Source organism: Phascolarctos cinereus, unplaced genomic scaffold (genome assembly GCF_003287225.1).
Source record: "Phascolarctos cinereus isolate Bilbo 61053 unplaced genomic scaffold, phaCin_HiC Scaffold_726;HRSCAF=1367, whole genome shotgun sequence".
Lineage (NCBI taxonomy): Eukaryota > Metazoa > Chordata > Mammalia > Diprotodontia > Phascolarctidae > Phascolarctos > Phascolarctos cinereus.
Window position 1 is genome coordinate 342,116,540 of NW_027556098.1, and position 16,815 is coordinate 342,133,354.

General features: G+C 42.9%; 1 protein-coding gene across 1 annotated transcript in view; it reads left to right on the forward strand.

Annotated features, from left to right (window-relative positions):
* Positions 1-10,250: 10,250 nt before the first annotated feature.
* FOXO1 (forkhead box O1) overlaps positions 10,251-16,815 on the forward strand; it is a 117,173-nt gene continuing 110,608 nt past the window's right edge. The window contains exon 1 of the mRNA XM_020969955.2: positions 10,251-11,090. Coding sequence (XP_020825614.1) covers positions 10,440-11,090 — 651 coding nt within the window. The 5' untranslated portion in view covers positions 10,251-10,439. The remainder of the gene's footprint in view (positions 11,091-16,815) is intronic.

Below are 16,815 nucleotides of genomic sequence, written 5' to 3' on the forward strand. Positions count from 1 at the left end.
ATGCATATGTCCTCCCTTTGGGGAAGCATGTTAAGGGTTTTTTAATGTGACATGGAACAGAAATAAAATGCTAAAAACACATTGTGTTTCTGCCATGAATACAAGACTCTGGTCTGTAGGTAGCACCAAGAAGATTTTGTGTTCTATGTGTGAAGAGTATAAGTCCCTAAAGGGCTGGAGTGGGAATGAAAATAAAAACTCTAACAGTGTCATTTGGGGCCCAGGAGAATTCTTTAAGACTGCTTTCTACTTAAGGCCCACTCTGACATATCACCCTGAGGCAATGATGACTGTGACTTCTTGAATGAAGAGTTTGTCAGTAGACTTCAGATGCTGCCTGGTCCTCACAGTCTGTGAAGCCTTTGAGTATGAGCCTAATATCAGTGGTCAGAGTAGTCTGGGTCGAGTTGTCTTTAAAGAGGGTTGTTACGGCTAAAATAAGGATTTTTAGCCACAAAGATACACGGACAAGCATTTCCCAATTTGTTGGCCCAGCAAACCTTGGGAGGCCATGCAATTATTGTAAGCTGTCCATGAATCCAATTATATGGCAAATATTTTATATCATTACCTAAGTCAAATCATGCAGTATAACTACCCATAATAAATAAGAAAACATATATCTTCTGTAGACTGACTGAAAAAAAATCTTCATGCATATATGTATTATTATTTTCCCATATGTACATGCATTTGTGTGTGTATGTGTGTGTATGTATGTAAGTACAGACTTATGATTTCATCATTTTGGAAACTCCAGTGATATAGATCTGCAACTTAAAGAGCCACCTCAGGCATTAAGAGCCTTAAAGAGCCATCTCAGGCATTAAGAAGTTCAGTGATTTGATCAGGATTGTTGAGTTATTTTCTGTCCTAAGTAGCACTTGAACCTAGTTCTTCCTGACTCCATAGCTAGCTATCATACTATTCCCCATGTTCCTGTTCACTCTCATAGTTAAGAAAATACACATTAACTTTAAAGTAGTACTTGGTTTATAACAGTTTTGTTATCTATTTTTTCTCAATCAATTAATATTAATTTACTTTCAGGCGGGAATCTAACAATTTTTTTATGTTAAAAAGTGGTCATCACACCCTCTCAAAGTGGGTAACTACTGTAACCTGTATGTTAATTCAGGCTCCTGGACCTCTCTTTTATGACACATGGAGACCAGAATTCAACCTTGAGAGTATCCTACAGAAAATAACAGGATGGGAAATTTTGTCTCCTCCCCAGGATTGAGGCCTTGGTCCTGGGAACATGTGAATTTGACTCATTTCTAGCTCTGGTGAGGAAGTATTCAATTTCAGAAGCATTCTGGGCTAACAAGGCCTGGAACATACAACAAGAATTACAGAAAAGACTGAGCCTTGAACCTATATGGACAGTCAAGAAACCTTTCTCTTACGATGAAACCCATCTCTCCCAAGAGCCTCTACAGATGAACCCAAGTAGGGAAAGAACTCAAGGCAGTTAGAGTTGATTCCTGCTTCTATAGAGTCCACCTAACTCCCAGGACCAGTGAAGGCTGCGCTTTGGGTTTGTTCTTCTCTATTAAGACTCTATGCCTCATTGTTCATAGATTCTGGCCTTCCCAATATCCCCTGGGTCTGGGGCAGCCTACCAATTTCTCTTTCTCCCTTTGGGCTCTACTTCTTTGCTCCAAGGTGGAGTAGTTTTGGTCCTTCTCCTGTCCACATGAAGCTTGGCTTTGCTAATCCATCACTCAAGTTCCATATCTCAGCTATCCTTGCCACTATTAAAGGTGTCTATTTCTTACACAGGAACATATTACAACTCTTATGGTATGATAGCCAGGAGCGAAATTCTGCTGGGCCAGACAGCACATAAGATTGATGGGATGACAGCTCTTGTCAGGTCCACAGGCTTCTCTAGCTGACCCACAAAAATGTCTTCAGACACACCATTTTACTCCTTGCTCAAAAATCTTCAGTGCCTCCCTATTGTTGTTTGCTCTTCATTCTTCGAGAGGACCAAAGACATTAGGAGGGTGATGTCTTGACTTGCAAGTGAGTTGGATTTAAGTGAGGCAGTGTTGTGCAAAGTCATCAACTTCACTCTCTCCTCCAGAGTCATAGGATTCCAGTGTCAAGACATAGGTCAGGACAACTGGAGATGATCCCAGATGCCTTTTTTAAGCTAATGTCTTTACTCAGAGAAGCAGGTCCCACTTTGCCTGAGGCAACACCCATTCAGTAGTTAAGGGCAAAATTGAGGTAAGAATTGAGGCAAAAGATGGCCTACTTTGACTTCACAAAAGAATCAATCTGGGAGGGGGAGAACCTAAGAGTTTCTGCCACTAGGATAAAAGACAAACTACTTAGCCTGGAAGCAAAAGGCCTTCATAGCCTATCTCTAACATAATAATAGTTAACATTTATATAGGCTTACTCTGTGCTAAGCACTTTACAATTATTAACTCCTTTGATCCTCACAATAACCTTAGAAGGTAGGTGCTATTATTCTCTTCATTTTACAGATGAGGAAACTGAGGCAAATAGAGGCAAATTTCACAGATGAGGAAACTGAGGGAACTAAAAAATTTCCTAGGATCACACAGGTAGTGTTGGAGACTGATTTGAACTTATATCTTCCTGACTCCAGCAGCGGTGTTCTATCCACTGTACCACCTGGCTACAAAGCTAATGGACTGGACAGAGTGCTAGACTTTGAGTCAGGAGACTGAGGTTCCCATATATTGCTTTGGCCGCTTGTGTGATCATCAGTAAATTCCAACTTTCTCATCTATAAAATGTGAATAACCACTTTCATTTCAGAGGGTGGCCAAGGAAAGGGCTTTATAAACTTTAATATGCTATGAAAATGTGAGTTGTTATGACCTTTCCAGTCTCACTTCCCACTGTTACCATTCATTCACCCATCTGTAGTTCAAGGTACTGGATGTTCCTTGATCTCTCGGCTCTTCATTTCTCACCTGGTAGCTGGAACTGAGCTACGTCATATGTTGGGTAAGTCCTTTAACATTTTTCAGCTCCAGTTTCCTCATCTGCAAAATGGAGATAATAACAGCACCTACCTTACTGGGTTGCTGGGAGGTTCAATGAGACAATATATATTTAAAATGGGGACCCAAGCAAAAGTTGCTTTGGGTTGTTAATGGCATCTCCAAAGAAAACGGATAGCCAACTCTATTGGGGAGCAATGGGGAAGAAACATTGAAATTTGGGATTATTATGCTACAGTTGAAAAAGAAACATTAAAACTTTTTTTTAATGTAGTGATTTGAATTTTAACACAACCCATTTGGGCTATCTAATGTAAAATAAAATTTATCTGGCAACTCCCTTATGAAAATTTGATCCAGAGTTCAATGTGCTAGTGCTCAGGGGGAGATGAAGAAGAGTTTCTGTAGAGTGATCAACTGAAATGACACCGTGGTCTTTCTGCCTTTCATGATGTAGCTGTCACACAGAAAACTAGGTTTGAAAAAGATGCCAATGTGGTGGGGAAGTGGGATCATCTAGGGTCTTTTTCTTTATAATTGCCTGTACCTGATTGAAACTTTTTCTTCTTTCTATTCTAGTTTGGCCACACATACTGGTTAATCCAAGCTGACTAATAAGTGAAAAGAATTTATGAGCTTTAAAAGAGACTCTAAGTAATACATAAGAGATGTATTGGCAATAAATCCCTTTAAAAAACTGGTTGATACAGTTTTAAATGCTTTAGTATACAAGAAAAAAAATATTTCAACATTTTTTTCTTCAACAAGCAGATAATTCTTTTCATATCTTGCTTTTTTCATTCCCACATCTAGTCTCTACAGAGACTTTAGTGCAATGAAACGGGTCTTGGAACTCAAATCAGAGTAGTTGGTTCAAATACTGGCTCTGTGATCTTGGACAAAATAATTTGATGTCTTTGGGTCTCACTTTCCTCATGTTAAAAAAAAAAAGGAGCTGGACTAAATAATCTGTGGTTATTTCCAGCTCTAACTCTATGATAATTTCTTCTCCTTAGGCCTACTTACTTTATTTTTAGTGAATCTTATTGGGAGCGAAGTTGCTTAGCTCTTCTGATTAAATTCATTGAAATAGAAATTTAGGAAATTAGATTTTAAGTCAAAACTCATTGTGCTGAATTCTAGAAAATTTGGGAAAAAAAAGATTTGGCAACAGCTTAAAAATTAAAACAAGATCTACTTTTATTAGGAGGTTCTTTTACAAAATTATAATGTTATAAATAACCATATTTGTATAACTCAGAAATGGCTCCTCATTATGTAGGAGCTAATCCATAGAAGGAGGTTATCCACCCCACCAGATGGCAAGCTTGAAGAGAAGGACTATATCTTGTTTATTTTTGAATTTCTTTAGCACCTAGAAGAGTACATTCTCCCTAAGAGTAACTTTAGAAATGTTTGTTGAATGACTGGATGAAGAGAGAGTCAGAGGAAGGTACTGGGCACCTGGCCCAGGATGGGGCATATGGGAACACACATAAAACAAGCTTTCCTTATTTCACACTTTTGCCTAAGGCCAATCCTCATATAGAAGGAAGGAAAAAGAAGAAAGCCCTTTAGCTGAGACATGATGTAAGAGGTAGAGAACTCCCAGAAATTGTCTCTTAATAGTAATGGGGTGACAATGGGGTCATACATTGTCTTTGCCAGGCTCTTTTAAAAGATCAACCCAAATCAAACTTCTATATTGGAAGAAAACTAGCAAAGCTCCCTAGAGATGTGTAAGAGGAGAAGATGTAGGGCCAGCTTTGTGCAAAATGAGATTGCCTAGCTGATCTCACACTCAGAAGGTGGGGTGGTGGAGAAGTAAGATTTTAGTTTAACTCCAATGGATAGATGCAGAAAATGAGAACCTGTGTGGATAAATGATTTGCCCAACCTCACAGTGAACTGATAGCAGAGTCAAGACCAGGAGACTTTCCTCTTGACACAATGACTTCTTCAAAGGGTTGTAAATCATTTTGCATACATTATTGCATTTGAGCCTTGCATTAGTACTGTGAGGCATATTTATTAGTTTAATTCTTCTCCACTTTACTGATAATTAAATGGAAGGTTTAAGTGAGGTGCCTGTTGGTCACACTGCTAGTTAATGTCAGAGGCAGGATTCAAAACCAGGACCTTCCTAACTTCAAATACAAAGTACCATCTACTACACCAAGCTACCTCTTGATCAGGCCAGAGGCCTTGGAGCACTTGTAGGTAACGTTTCCTTGAAAACCTTGTTTGTTCATCCATATGCCTAGTTATGAAGACAGTAATTGGAGTGGACTTGGATTTACTGGGCCAACTGCAGGTGCAATGTCTTGGGTTACTTGGTACCCCATAGTGGCACTATGCATATGTATTCAAAGGCATACTATTCCCACACTAAGGGAGGATGATGATGATGGTGGTGATGAGAATGTGTGCGACAAGTGGATTATGGTTTTGCCCTTCTCCAAGAGAATTTCAGGTTTGGTTTTTTTTGAGCATTGGTAACCAAGGTAGGGGAACTCACCCTCACTATAATTCTGAAGTGAAGTGACAGGAACTCTTCTAATATTCAGGAAAAGCAAAACAAGGGCCCCCTTGGATGCAGGGGGTGGGGCATTACAGGAAATTTTCAATTAATAACTTGAATGAGATGAATATCTATTTAAATTTTCTCTAAGCTTTGCATTTTCCCCAGCATCTAGTATAATATCCTGGATATGGTAGGGGCTTGGTAAATATTTATTGATTTGAATGAACTCTTCAGTTGTAACACAGATTCAGGGATAGACTAGAACCTAGAGACTGTCTTCAGCTTCCTCCCTGAACAGGGGAAAAAAAGATCTGGCAGTATTTTAAAAATTAAAGCAAGTTGATCTAATTTTATTATGTAGAGGTTATGTAGTTTGCTCTAGGCTATACAACTAGTAGGAGCAGTTAGTTGGTCAAGTGGATAGAGTGTCAGGCTTGGAGTCAGGAAGACTCCACGTTCAGATCTGGCCTTAGACGTTTACTAACTCTGTGACCCTGGGCAAGTCACTTAACTCTGTTTGTCTCAGTTTCCTCACCTATAAAATGAGCTAGAGAAGGAAATGGCAAACCATTCCAGCATCTTTGCTAAGAAAACCCAAATGGAGCCACGAAGATGGACACAACTGAAAAACAACAAATACAATTTGTAAGTGATAGAATAGAGACTATTCCCTGGATCTTCTGGCTCCCAATCTATTGTACTTTCCATAGGCCTTCATTTCTAAGGGGTAGAGGAGTAAGTGAAAAAATCTGAAGCAGACAAAATGTGAAATGTTATTAAATACCAAAGCATTTTCACATGCCTGTTGGGGGTTGGGTCACAGCATCTCAGAAGTACTTGGCATAAGAATTTTGAGAACTGGTGTTTGACTTTAATTTTTTTTCAATTTTATATTATTAACAAATTACACACATGAGCATTTCAATGTGCAATGAATGAAAAAACCAGTATTGTATGTAAATTTGTTGATTATCACCTAGTATTTTAGGTGTATGTTAGATTAAACCTGAGTAACGAAACTGTGCTGATTGCATTCCCTTGAACTTCCTTATGTTTTCTTCTGCATATTTTAAATGTTTCATTGAAAATCTTTCTTATCCTTAACACTACCTGCCAACTTACTCCCAGAGAAGTAACAAATTAATATATTTTACTATAATTCTTCCTTGAACCTTGCTTATTTTCTACCAACACTACTTGAGTACTAAGTATATTCAATACACTGTGGGATGCTACAAAGAAGTACCATACTCAATATCTGCACTTAAGGATTCTATAGAGCAGTTGGGGAAATAAGGTGTACCAGTACGAAAATGTAATGTATACAACAATTAAATGGCAAAATACAAGCAACAGTGTAAGTGATGTCACAAGGCAGTACTATTTATAATTAAGTGCTAAATGACAGGCAGTGGAACAGGAAATCAGGGCCATGAGTTCAAAGGGAAGAGAGGTCACCATGGGCTAGAGTTTTCAGGAAGTCTTCCTGAGTCTTGATGTAGGCCTCAAAGAATAGGTACAAATTGGAAAGGTGGAAAGAAGGAGAAGTTCATTTCAGGTAGGGGCAAGAAACCAAACACAAAGTGACAAGGAGGCAAGAATTAGTATTATTCAAAGGAGAATCTTTGAATGGTCCAGTCATCCTAAAATGAGGAGTTTATGTTAAGGAGTAAATTGGATAGATAAAATAACATGAAAATAAAATTGGACAGATAGGACAGACCCAGATTGTGGAGGGGCTTGAAAGTCAGGCAGAGAAATTTAGATTCAATATATTCAACGAAGCAGTTCTTGTAGATGGAATGATACATGAAAGTGGTATCTTAGTCTGGCATACATCAAGAGAATGACTTGGAATAGGAAGAGATCAAGATAAGTGAAATCAGTAGGCAGCTATTGTAAATAATATAAGTATGAGGTGATGTGGGTCTCCACTAGGGTGAAGGCAATTGAAATGGAAATGAAGGGATGGATATGAGATTTTTATTTTTGTCTTTCTTTTTTGCTTCTGCAAAAACAGCCATAACATTCTAACCCTTTACTAGTTTTATAATTGTTTGTGGGAAGAAAGGAGATTGTCTAGAATTGGCAGCTGTCAATTTAGACAAGATATTAAGGGAAAAAAAAACCCAACAGAGCTGTTCATCTTCTATGTTAAGTGATTCTGTCTCTCTGGAAGGAAATGTCTTCCACACCCCCTCCTTTAAAAAAAAAACTTAAATAGAAATCTATTTCTCTTGCTCCCTGAGACACAAGGTCCATTGTCTTTTCTACTTCTGGCCCCATTCACCCTCTACAGGACTTCCTGGACCTGTAGTCCTGCTTGGGGAGAGGGGGAAAGAGAAGCGTCATGGTTTGATTGGCCCAGAAGACAAGAGGTCTTATTACAGCCTAGGGGCCCTTTAGGGATGGGGGTGGGGCTGGATAGTGCGTGCCACAGAGATTTGGCCATATTACCCACCTTAAAAAAACAAAACCCAAACCCAAACCTTTTTAGCCCATTTAACTGGGAGACAAATGACATCAGCAGAATATTAGACTGTAAGAGCTGGAGACCTTGTAGAGATGATCGAATCCGATACCCTCATTTTGCAGATGAGGAAACAGTCCAGAGAAGTTAAGTGATTTGCCCAAGGTCACAGAGGGACCCAGGACTTAAGGGAGTCTTCTGACTCCCAATCCAAGACGCTCGTACCTCACCAGCTGTATCCAGGAAAGGTTAAACATTGAATATTAGAGCAGGTCTTCCCGTAGTGTTTGCGCTGATAACAATACGCTCTCTTTACCACCCCTCCTTCCAACTCCCACCCCTGGTAGGCATTTCCTGATCTTCTTTCTCTATCAGGTTAAATTTTTCTCCCAAGCAAGGGTGTCCTCCCAGACCAAGGCTGGAAATCCACTCAGTCAACTGCTAATGAAACAGGGGAGAGAAAGGTTCTACTTCATATTAAGTATGAATTCCTCCTCCCCGGGTAGGTGGAACAAGGATTTCTTGTTGCCCTTTCTTTTCTGTGACCAATCTCAGATTTTTAGGTGAGAGGATCGAGGCCCATCTAGCTTTTGTCACTCTGTTCAGCCTGTTCCTAACTGGTGAGTGCAAGGGGCAGTAGAGACTGGGCTGAGCCGACCTGACCCCAGGTTTGACAGGACTCCGTCAGTCCTCCAGAGTTTCTGCTTTAGGTTGCAGCTGCCAGGTGGGTGGTTGGGTTCCTGGAGGAAATGGAACGGATTCACTGAGAGGGAGGGAAGCAGAAAGGGGGAGGAGGGGAGGCTGGCTCTGGTTAATGGACCTGTCAGTCAGTCCTCTGCACCAAGGCTAAGTCTCGGAGTTCTGCACGTGGCCGAGGTAGGGGTGGAGGAGGTTGTAGAAGAAGTGACAGGCTCAGAGAATGGAGAGAGGGAGGGAGGGAGGAAGGGGGGTGGAGAGAGAGGAAGAGAGGGAGAGAGAGGAAGAGAGAGAGAGAGAGAGAGAGAGAGATGTAGAGTGTGTGTGTGTGTGTGTGTGTGTGTCTAGTGTTCGGGGGAAACACAGTCAACACTAGTGAGGTTTGTCACGAGGATTGGGGAATCAGCAACCCGAACTGGCTTTCTCTCACTCAAACACACTGAAAATTGGGGGAGGGAGAGGGGAGAGGAGAGGAGAAGAGAGAGAGAGAGAGAGAGAGAGAGAGAGAGAGAGAGAGAGAGAGAGAGAGAGAGCGCGCGAGCCCTGACTTCCATATCCCATTGAAAATAAATCCCCCTTGGGTCTCAAAGTAGGTGACTGGACAGAAATTCACGAAATTACGCTACCCCTTTCCCCTCCAACACTAGTTTTACTAAAGCGCTTAGAATTCCTGTAGGGTTTGCGTATCCAGGATGACTCTCCACGCTACCTTCTGCTCCCCGTTCCTCATCTTCCCAGCACCCAAGAACGAAGAGGCACGGGAGGACCCCTGGGACGGCTGCACTATCCGACCTAGAGGCTCCTCATCTCCGCGTCTTCGTATCCCTCCCAGGCTTCTCCTCTCCTCGGTAGTAAACAAACTACTGTCGCCGCCTCCACGCTGGTTTACCTCACAGAAATCAAAACACTGAGTCTCACAGAAACACACTCGAGAATTACCAGAAAATAATGATCCAAAAAAAAAAGAAAGAAAAAAAAGAAACCACGGAAACCTCCTCCTTCCCACCTCCCCTCACCCCCCACCTAAACTAAACCACTGCCTCCTCCCCTAGGAAAACTGGCCCCGCGAAATTGACAAGCAAGTCGTTTCCTAAGCAGCGCGCGCGCTCCCATTGGCTGAGGCGGTGCAGTCAATCAGCCCCGGGGGAGGGAGCTAGTCGGGACTCACCGCCCCGCGGCTGGGTGGTGGTAGTAGATCCCGTAAGTCTGGTGTGGGCCGGTGAGTTGCTGCTGCTCCCTCAGCCAGCCGCCGCCACATTCAACAGGCAGCAGGAGCCCGAGCAGCAGCAGCAGCAGCAGCAGCAGCAGCAGCAACAGCTGCTGCCGCCGCCTCCGCAGGACCGAACAAGTAGTGGAGGCACAGCCGCGGCACCCGGACAGCCCCCGCCTTCCGCGCTCGCTTGCTGGACCCCTTTGCGGCGGATTCTGTCCCTTTTTCGCTCCCGGCCGAATCGAACCTGCTGTCCGGCGGCCACTGCCATTGCCATTGCCACTGCGGCCGCCGGAGCAGCAGCAAGCCACCGCCGCCGCCGCAACTCGGGGGAAGCTTAGGCATTAATTAACAAGCCCACGAAGTTAAGTTCTGGTTTCCCCCCCCCCCAAGACCCCAGCTTCTCTCCTGCCCCCCTTCCCACCCCCGCTTTCCCCCTCCCCCACCCCAGCCCAGTATTTAACTCCGGAGAAGTCCCCTCCCCCACCCCCTTCCTCTGGTTTCTCTCTTTTTCGCTCTCTTGTGGCCGGGGGGAGGGGAGGGGGGGTCACCATGGCCGAAGCGCCTCAGGTGGTGGAGATTGACCCGGACTTCGAGCCACTACCCCGGCCTCGGTCGTGCACTTGGCCCCTTCCCAGACCGGAGTTTAACCAGTCGACTTCGGCCACCTCCAGTCCAGCCCCCTCCGGCGGCGGCGGCGGCGGCGGGGCAGGGAATCCCGGGGATGCCGCGTCCGCCGCCTCGGCCGCTGTCAGCTCCGACTTCATCAGCAATCTGAGCCTCCTGGAGGAGAGCGAGGACTTCGAGCAGCCCTCGGGTCCCGTGGCGGCGGCGGCGGCGGCCGTGGCTGCTGCTGCGGCGGCAGCGGCTGCAGCGGCGGCGGCGGCGGCCGCGGGAGGACTGTGTGCGGACTTCCAGTGTCCGGAGACCACCTGCCTGCAGCAGCAGCAACAGCCTGGGCCCCTCCAGCAGCACCCGCCTGTGCCCCCTGCCTCGGCGGGGCCCCTGGCCGGCCAGCCCCGTAAGAGCAGCTCGTCCCGCCGCAACGCCTGGGGCAACCTGTCCTACGCCGACCTGATCACCAAGGCCATCGAGAGCTCGGCCGAGAAGCGGCTCACCCTGTCCCAGATCTACGAGTGGATGGTGAAGAGCGTCCCCTACTTCAAGGATAAGGGGGACAGCAACAGCTCTGCTGGCTGGAAGGTGAGGCCGCCCGAGCCCGCACCCCCTGGAGTGGGGAGAAGGGGCGTCTGCTCCTGGGGAAGAGGGGGGAGACGAAGGCACTGGGAAGCCACGAGGGTGAGAAGCGTCTGCTGTGGTCACCACCACCTCGTGGATGTGGGAAGAAGGGGGAGGCTATAGGGAGCTAGGCGTGTAGGTTTGTACCTACGAGGGGGCAGCTGTAAAGCTGGCTGCCCTTCCTTCACCGATGTCTGGCCCTCGTTTGCAGGGAACTCTATAGTGGTGTATGTATAGAGGTAGGTCTGAGATTTGCAGGAAGTGTGTGTCTGTGCGTGTGTTTTGTTTTGGCTGGGGGGCTCTGTCAGGTGTATCCTTTGGGAATAAAGACGGGTACAGTTGCAGTGATGATATATGTGGAGTGGATGCTGGGGTCGGCACCAGGAAAGGGAGAGACGGCTTGATTCCCGGCGCCTCAACTCCTGCAGCAGGCCCATTTCCTTGTTATAGGATCTTAGACTCGGAGCTGGAAGGGACCTAGAGGTCATCTAGTCCAGCTCCCTTATTTTACTAATGAGGAAACTCAAAGTTGCACGGGTATTAAAAGGGGAGAGCCGGGAGTTGAATCCACGTCCTCGGAGTCCAAATCCAATGATTCCTTCCTTAAAATTGATAGGGAAGTGTAGGGTCAGGGTCTGGAAGTCCCGGCTGAGTCCCTCCAATGTGTAGTTCATAAATTGGTGCTGAGCCGTGATGCCATTTCTCCTGGAACCTAGAGGGGCAGCAAAAACAGGGGTGAAGTGACTGTGTGCGTGTGTGTGTGTGTGTGTGTGTGGGTACACGTACGTACGTAGTGGACTTGGGGAGAGTGGGACAAGCAGGTGAAGGAAAAGAAGCTTGAGGAAACTGGTTTGGTGCGGGCCTTATAGTTTTCTTAGAGGACCTAGTACTCGTTTTGTTTTCATTTATCAGGAGTGACCCCGGGTTCAGGGGGCTGGGCACTAGCTAAAAGAGCCCAGGATAGTTCATCCGACACGTGCAACGGGGCGGCCACAGCTGGCGGGGTTTACAGGCGCTGGGCTGCTTTAGCTGAGTTAAAGTTCAAGTGTGACACTTTGAGGGGGTGGGGTGAGAGGGAGGGGACCTCAGGGATGGTTGCCTGGAGAGGGACTGAGCTAAGAAAGCCAGCACTTTTAAAGGGGCAGTGCCTTTTCCCGAAATTTAACAAACCCTTTTGGGTTAAATGCAGTCTTCGGGCCTGTAATTGCATTGGTAGGGAAAGATAGGAGACCTGTGAATGGAAAGGCTTCCCGATTTGCCCTGGCCTCACGCATACATCTTTTAATTAGGAACTGAGGTTTGAATTTAATTCACCTTGGGCTATACATCACTGAAGTACGGTGTCAGGGACCTTTCTGTTACATACAATTTGAGGACCAGGTAGAAATAAATTGAAAAACATGAAAGACTGCTCTGAAGTTTTCCTCCAAAGAGGACTGGGTATAACAGTTTTTAGTCTATTCTGTTCTTAAGACTTAAGATGAGATTCATTCACCTACTGCATCTAGCTTCTGAAATAGATGGTGACAGATTTTGAGGAAGCAAAGGGTTGACTCTCAGAAACCTCTGTTGTGGTCCTGTCGGTCCTGTTTTTACAACCAGTTCTAATGGCATCGTACTGGTTGAAAACCATAGCAGTTATTCACTAGTTGTTCAAAATTCTTTCTCTTGAGTCTCTTCCCCGCCTCCCCCCCCCATTTGAGGTTTACAGCATAACTAGGGCTAAGACTTGTTGGGCAATTGTTATAGCAGAGTTGTTTTACATAAAGGTCGTACTCGTAGTTAATGAATGTGTGACCAAAAGGTCGAACTATTAACGTTATTTTGAAACTCTTCCTCAAGTAACTAGTTTTGTTTCCTTAACAGTTTTCATTGTGTTGGATTTAAAAATAATCACATGCCTTAAAAACTGCTTTAAGGTGTGTTCTATATCATTTTACTACCTCATATGTAACCCTTTCACGAGAAAGTTATGAAAGGCTTCTGTTATTATAAATTAAAATAACCTGGGTTACTGTCCAAAAACGATGTGATTTAATAACATACTTTTTTTTGTATTCACATACAGCACTCCTACTTGAATGTCATACACTGTAGTCGTTTCAAACATTTGGAATTATTAAAAAGAAACAAAAGCCCATTATGTTGACATTCAAAGTACGGTGTGTACTTAATCCACTCTTTTTAGACCTTGAGAATGGCAAGCAACCTACTTAAAACTGTTATGGTACTATTCTATAAAGGTATAGTAGGACTTTATTTGGGATTTAAATTTACTTATTAGTCTCACAAAGCATTTATTAAAACAGGGGTATAAAATGTAAATTTTAATCTTTTACTAGAATTAGAAAATGTATAGATGCTTTCATTAAGGAAATCATCTATGAACTAGATGCTTTAAGAAACTGGTTCTTTTGGTTGGTTCAAGATAGGCCATCATTTTCAAATGACTAAACCTTTCAGGTGTCATCAAAGTCAGTTGGTAGAAGTAAGATTACATCTAGTGCTTTTTCAGTTTGAGTAAAAGGGTATTTTAGCAGCAGAGAAACAACTTTTCTCCTCTTTCATAAATGTGTTACTTGTTAAAAGCAAGCTTCCCTCAGATCTGAAAGACTCTGCTGTTCTCAAGGTCTATAAAGTGAAGTCATTTTGTTCCTTTTAGATTATAGACTTACTCCAAAAAGACAAGCAGCCCCAAACTTATTAAGTGGTTGGATGCTTTGGGATTGCTGATAATATGTTGGAAATAAATATTTTATATCATTTAATGCCCAGCACTGGCATTAACTTGGGTGTCAATGTAATTTCTTGACTTTTACGCACAAGGCTTCCGCTGAGCCCCAGTTAAATGCCATATAAATAATTTCCATTAGTTGGAAAGTTGTTAAGCATTATTAATAATATTAATGGCAATAATGATACTTTTACCTTTCTCATCACTTGCTAAAATAATGCCACCCATATTTATACTGATTCAAGTACTAGTCGTATTTGTGAGAAAATAGGCATTTTATGTGTGTTAATAGAGGCTGCTTTTTAACTTACTTTACCCCACCACAGGATTGGTGGTATAAAGTCACACCTGACATAGAGGGTAGTCCTTAATGGATCCTTTAAGCTGAGCACAATATTTGTAAACAGTGAACATTTTATTTTCCATCTCAATGTGATTTTAAGAAAGCTTTCTAGAATTATACCCATGGACATGATTTGAAACAAGAAATGATGTTGAGAGCCAGGGTGTAGTTTTTTTCCCCATATGTTAAGCAGTTAAAATTAATATGTTAAAACTAATGCTTTCAGGAAGAATTGCATTTGTTTTGTTGTGGGTGGGCTTTCTGATATTTGGACTGAAATCTTTGGTGTGTTGATCAAAAAAGCATTATCCATTTTTTATTTATATTAGAAAATTCACATAAATTTTGCCACTGAGATTTTGAAGATCGGGCTAAATCAGTAGCTCTCAGGTGGAGGGACAGGAAGGGGACTGCTTGCTACACAGTGTATGTGTTGTCCTAAAAGTCTCAGTGCAGATGTAAACTTAAGTAGCTTAAGTCTTCACTAAGACTTTTGGGACACCCTGTATTTGATTTCTAGTGTTAATCCGATGAGCATGATTTGAGGAATCTTCCCTATATCTAGTTGGTGTAGAGATATAATTATTTTTTTTAACAGAATAAGGCAGAGGAGTGAGTTTTGTAGTATTAATCAACCTTCAAAAACTTCTGCCTTCATTTGGGTTGGGATGCCAGGATAATGCATCTTGACATTTGCCCATGTTTAGAAATTCATTCTATGGGACTCTGGAGTGATAAATGTGTTGGGTTGTTCTTCTCATGGCACAACAGGGACTTCAGTCTACTTGAATGGATTTCAATCTACATAAATGGATTGAAAATGATGTACATAGGTAAAGAACTTTATTGACTTAAAGCCATTATATTTTTTCATAGATGTAGTTGTGCCAGCTTCTTATCAAGAAATTGATTTGGTTTCAGTGATGCTTAGAATTTTTAACAGATACTTTTCAAAAAATAAAACTTTTGAACAATAAAAATATAGCACACAATTTCTCTTTCAATAGCATTTCATAAAAATTGAGATTCATTGTATAGCTATTAGGGACTAATACTTCTTTGGTGGCTGTATAACAGGTTTAATCATTGATGGACTTTTACCTAGCTCGCGAATAGTATTTAATATTAGGGTATAGGAAATTCCAGGGGTTTGATTGGGGTTAGGGAGTGGTGGAAGAAGTTGACTATGCGGTGGTGGGGTTGATAGACCCTACAATAGTAAGTTGAGAACTTTGTACTTCTTTTTGCATCCTTATGGTTTCCTTACTGCTGCCTAACTCTAAGCCCTGCCAAATGTTAAATTGCCCTAGAATGCAGCCGGGCATTTGCCCAGTGGTTTGTTGGTCCATCTGTACTTTTAGCACTTTCAGGATGAAATATACAGCAGCAAAGGCCTGTATGTTTCTGGAAACTGCCTAGAAACTTGCATCATGGTAATTTTCCTGGCCTATTTTTTGGAGAGTACCCTATGATTTTATAGTATCAGTGATGGTTTTAATTTATTTCAGTGCAACAAACATTTGTTGGATGTATTTGCTACACTGTGCTTGGTGCTATGAATGAATAAGCCTTTAAGCAGTTTATATTATGCTATAGGAGACATGTACACAAATAACTCTTAAAACAACATAGAAAGTCTACAAAAGAAATGTAAACATTGCACAGAAGCTACTTTTGGCTGTGTGTGTGTGTGTGTAAGTAAGTGTGTAATCAAGAAAGGCAGAAGGAGGAAGTAGCATTTGATCAGGACCTTGAATGGGTCTGATTTTGACAGGTCAAGATTGGATGGTGATGTCCTGGAGGGATTTAGAGGTGGGAAAGCACAGGCAGTGTTGAGGTCCAGTTTGGTAGGAACATTGGATGTTTTCCAGGGCTAACACCATGGTATTTGGGCTGACTGTCACGATATAATTGAGAATCAGGTAATTCCTGCAAAGATAATTGGCCTGGAGTTGGGGCATTGAGGTGCTGATGGTGTTCTCGGCTTCACCAAAGCAACCTGCAGGGACTTGACTACGCCACCAGAGGGACCTCCTTTAAGTCTTAACGGCCTGCTTTCATCCAAAATCCATCATTTCAGCAGCAGCTCTCCTTTCCCATGTTGCTATCCCTAGCCAAGGATGAAGGGAAGAAGAAAATAAGAAAATTCCTTTGGTCCTTCTTTCTTTTTTTCTTTCTTTTCTCTTTCCTTCTTTCTTTTTCTCCTTCCTTTCTTCCTTCCTTCTCTCCTTCCTTCCTTCCCTCTTAATTTTCTTTTCTTTTTTCTTCCTTCTTTCTTTTTCTCCTTCCTTCCTTCCCTCCTTCCCTCCTTCCTTCCTTCCTTCCTTCCTTCCTTCCTTCCTTCCTTCCTTCCTTCCTTCCTTCCTTCCTTCCTTCCTTTCCTCCCTCTCTCTCTCTCTCTCTCTCTCTCTCTCTCTCTCTCTCTCTCTCTCTCTCTCTTCTCTTTCTCTTTCTTTCCCTCCCTAACTCCCAGATAAGGAACAACATGAAACAACATTGGTCTTACTGGAAACAATACTAGTGTTATTTAGAGTTTGTAAATCTGGGTTTAAGTCCTTGCTCCATTATTTACAATCTGTCTGAGTAGCCCACAGTAAGTTATTTCACCTTTT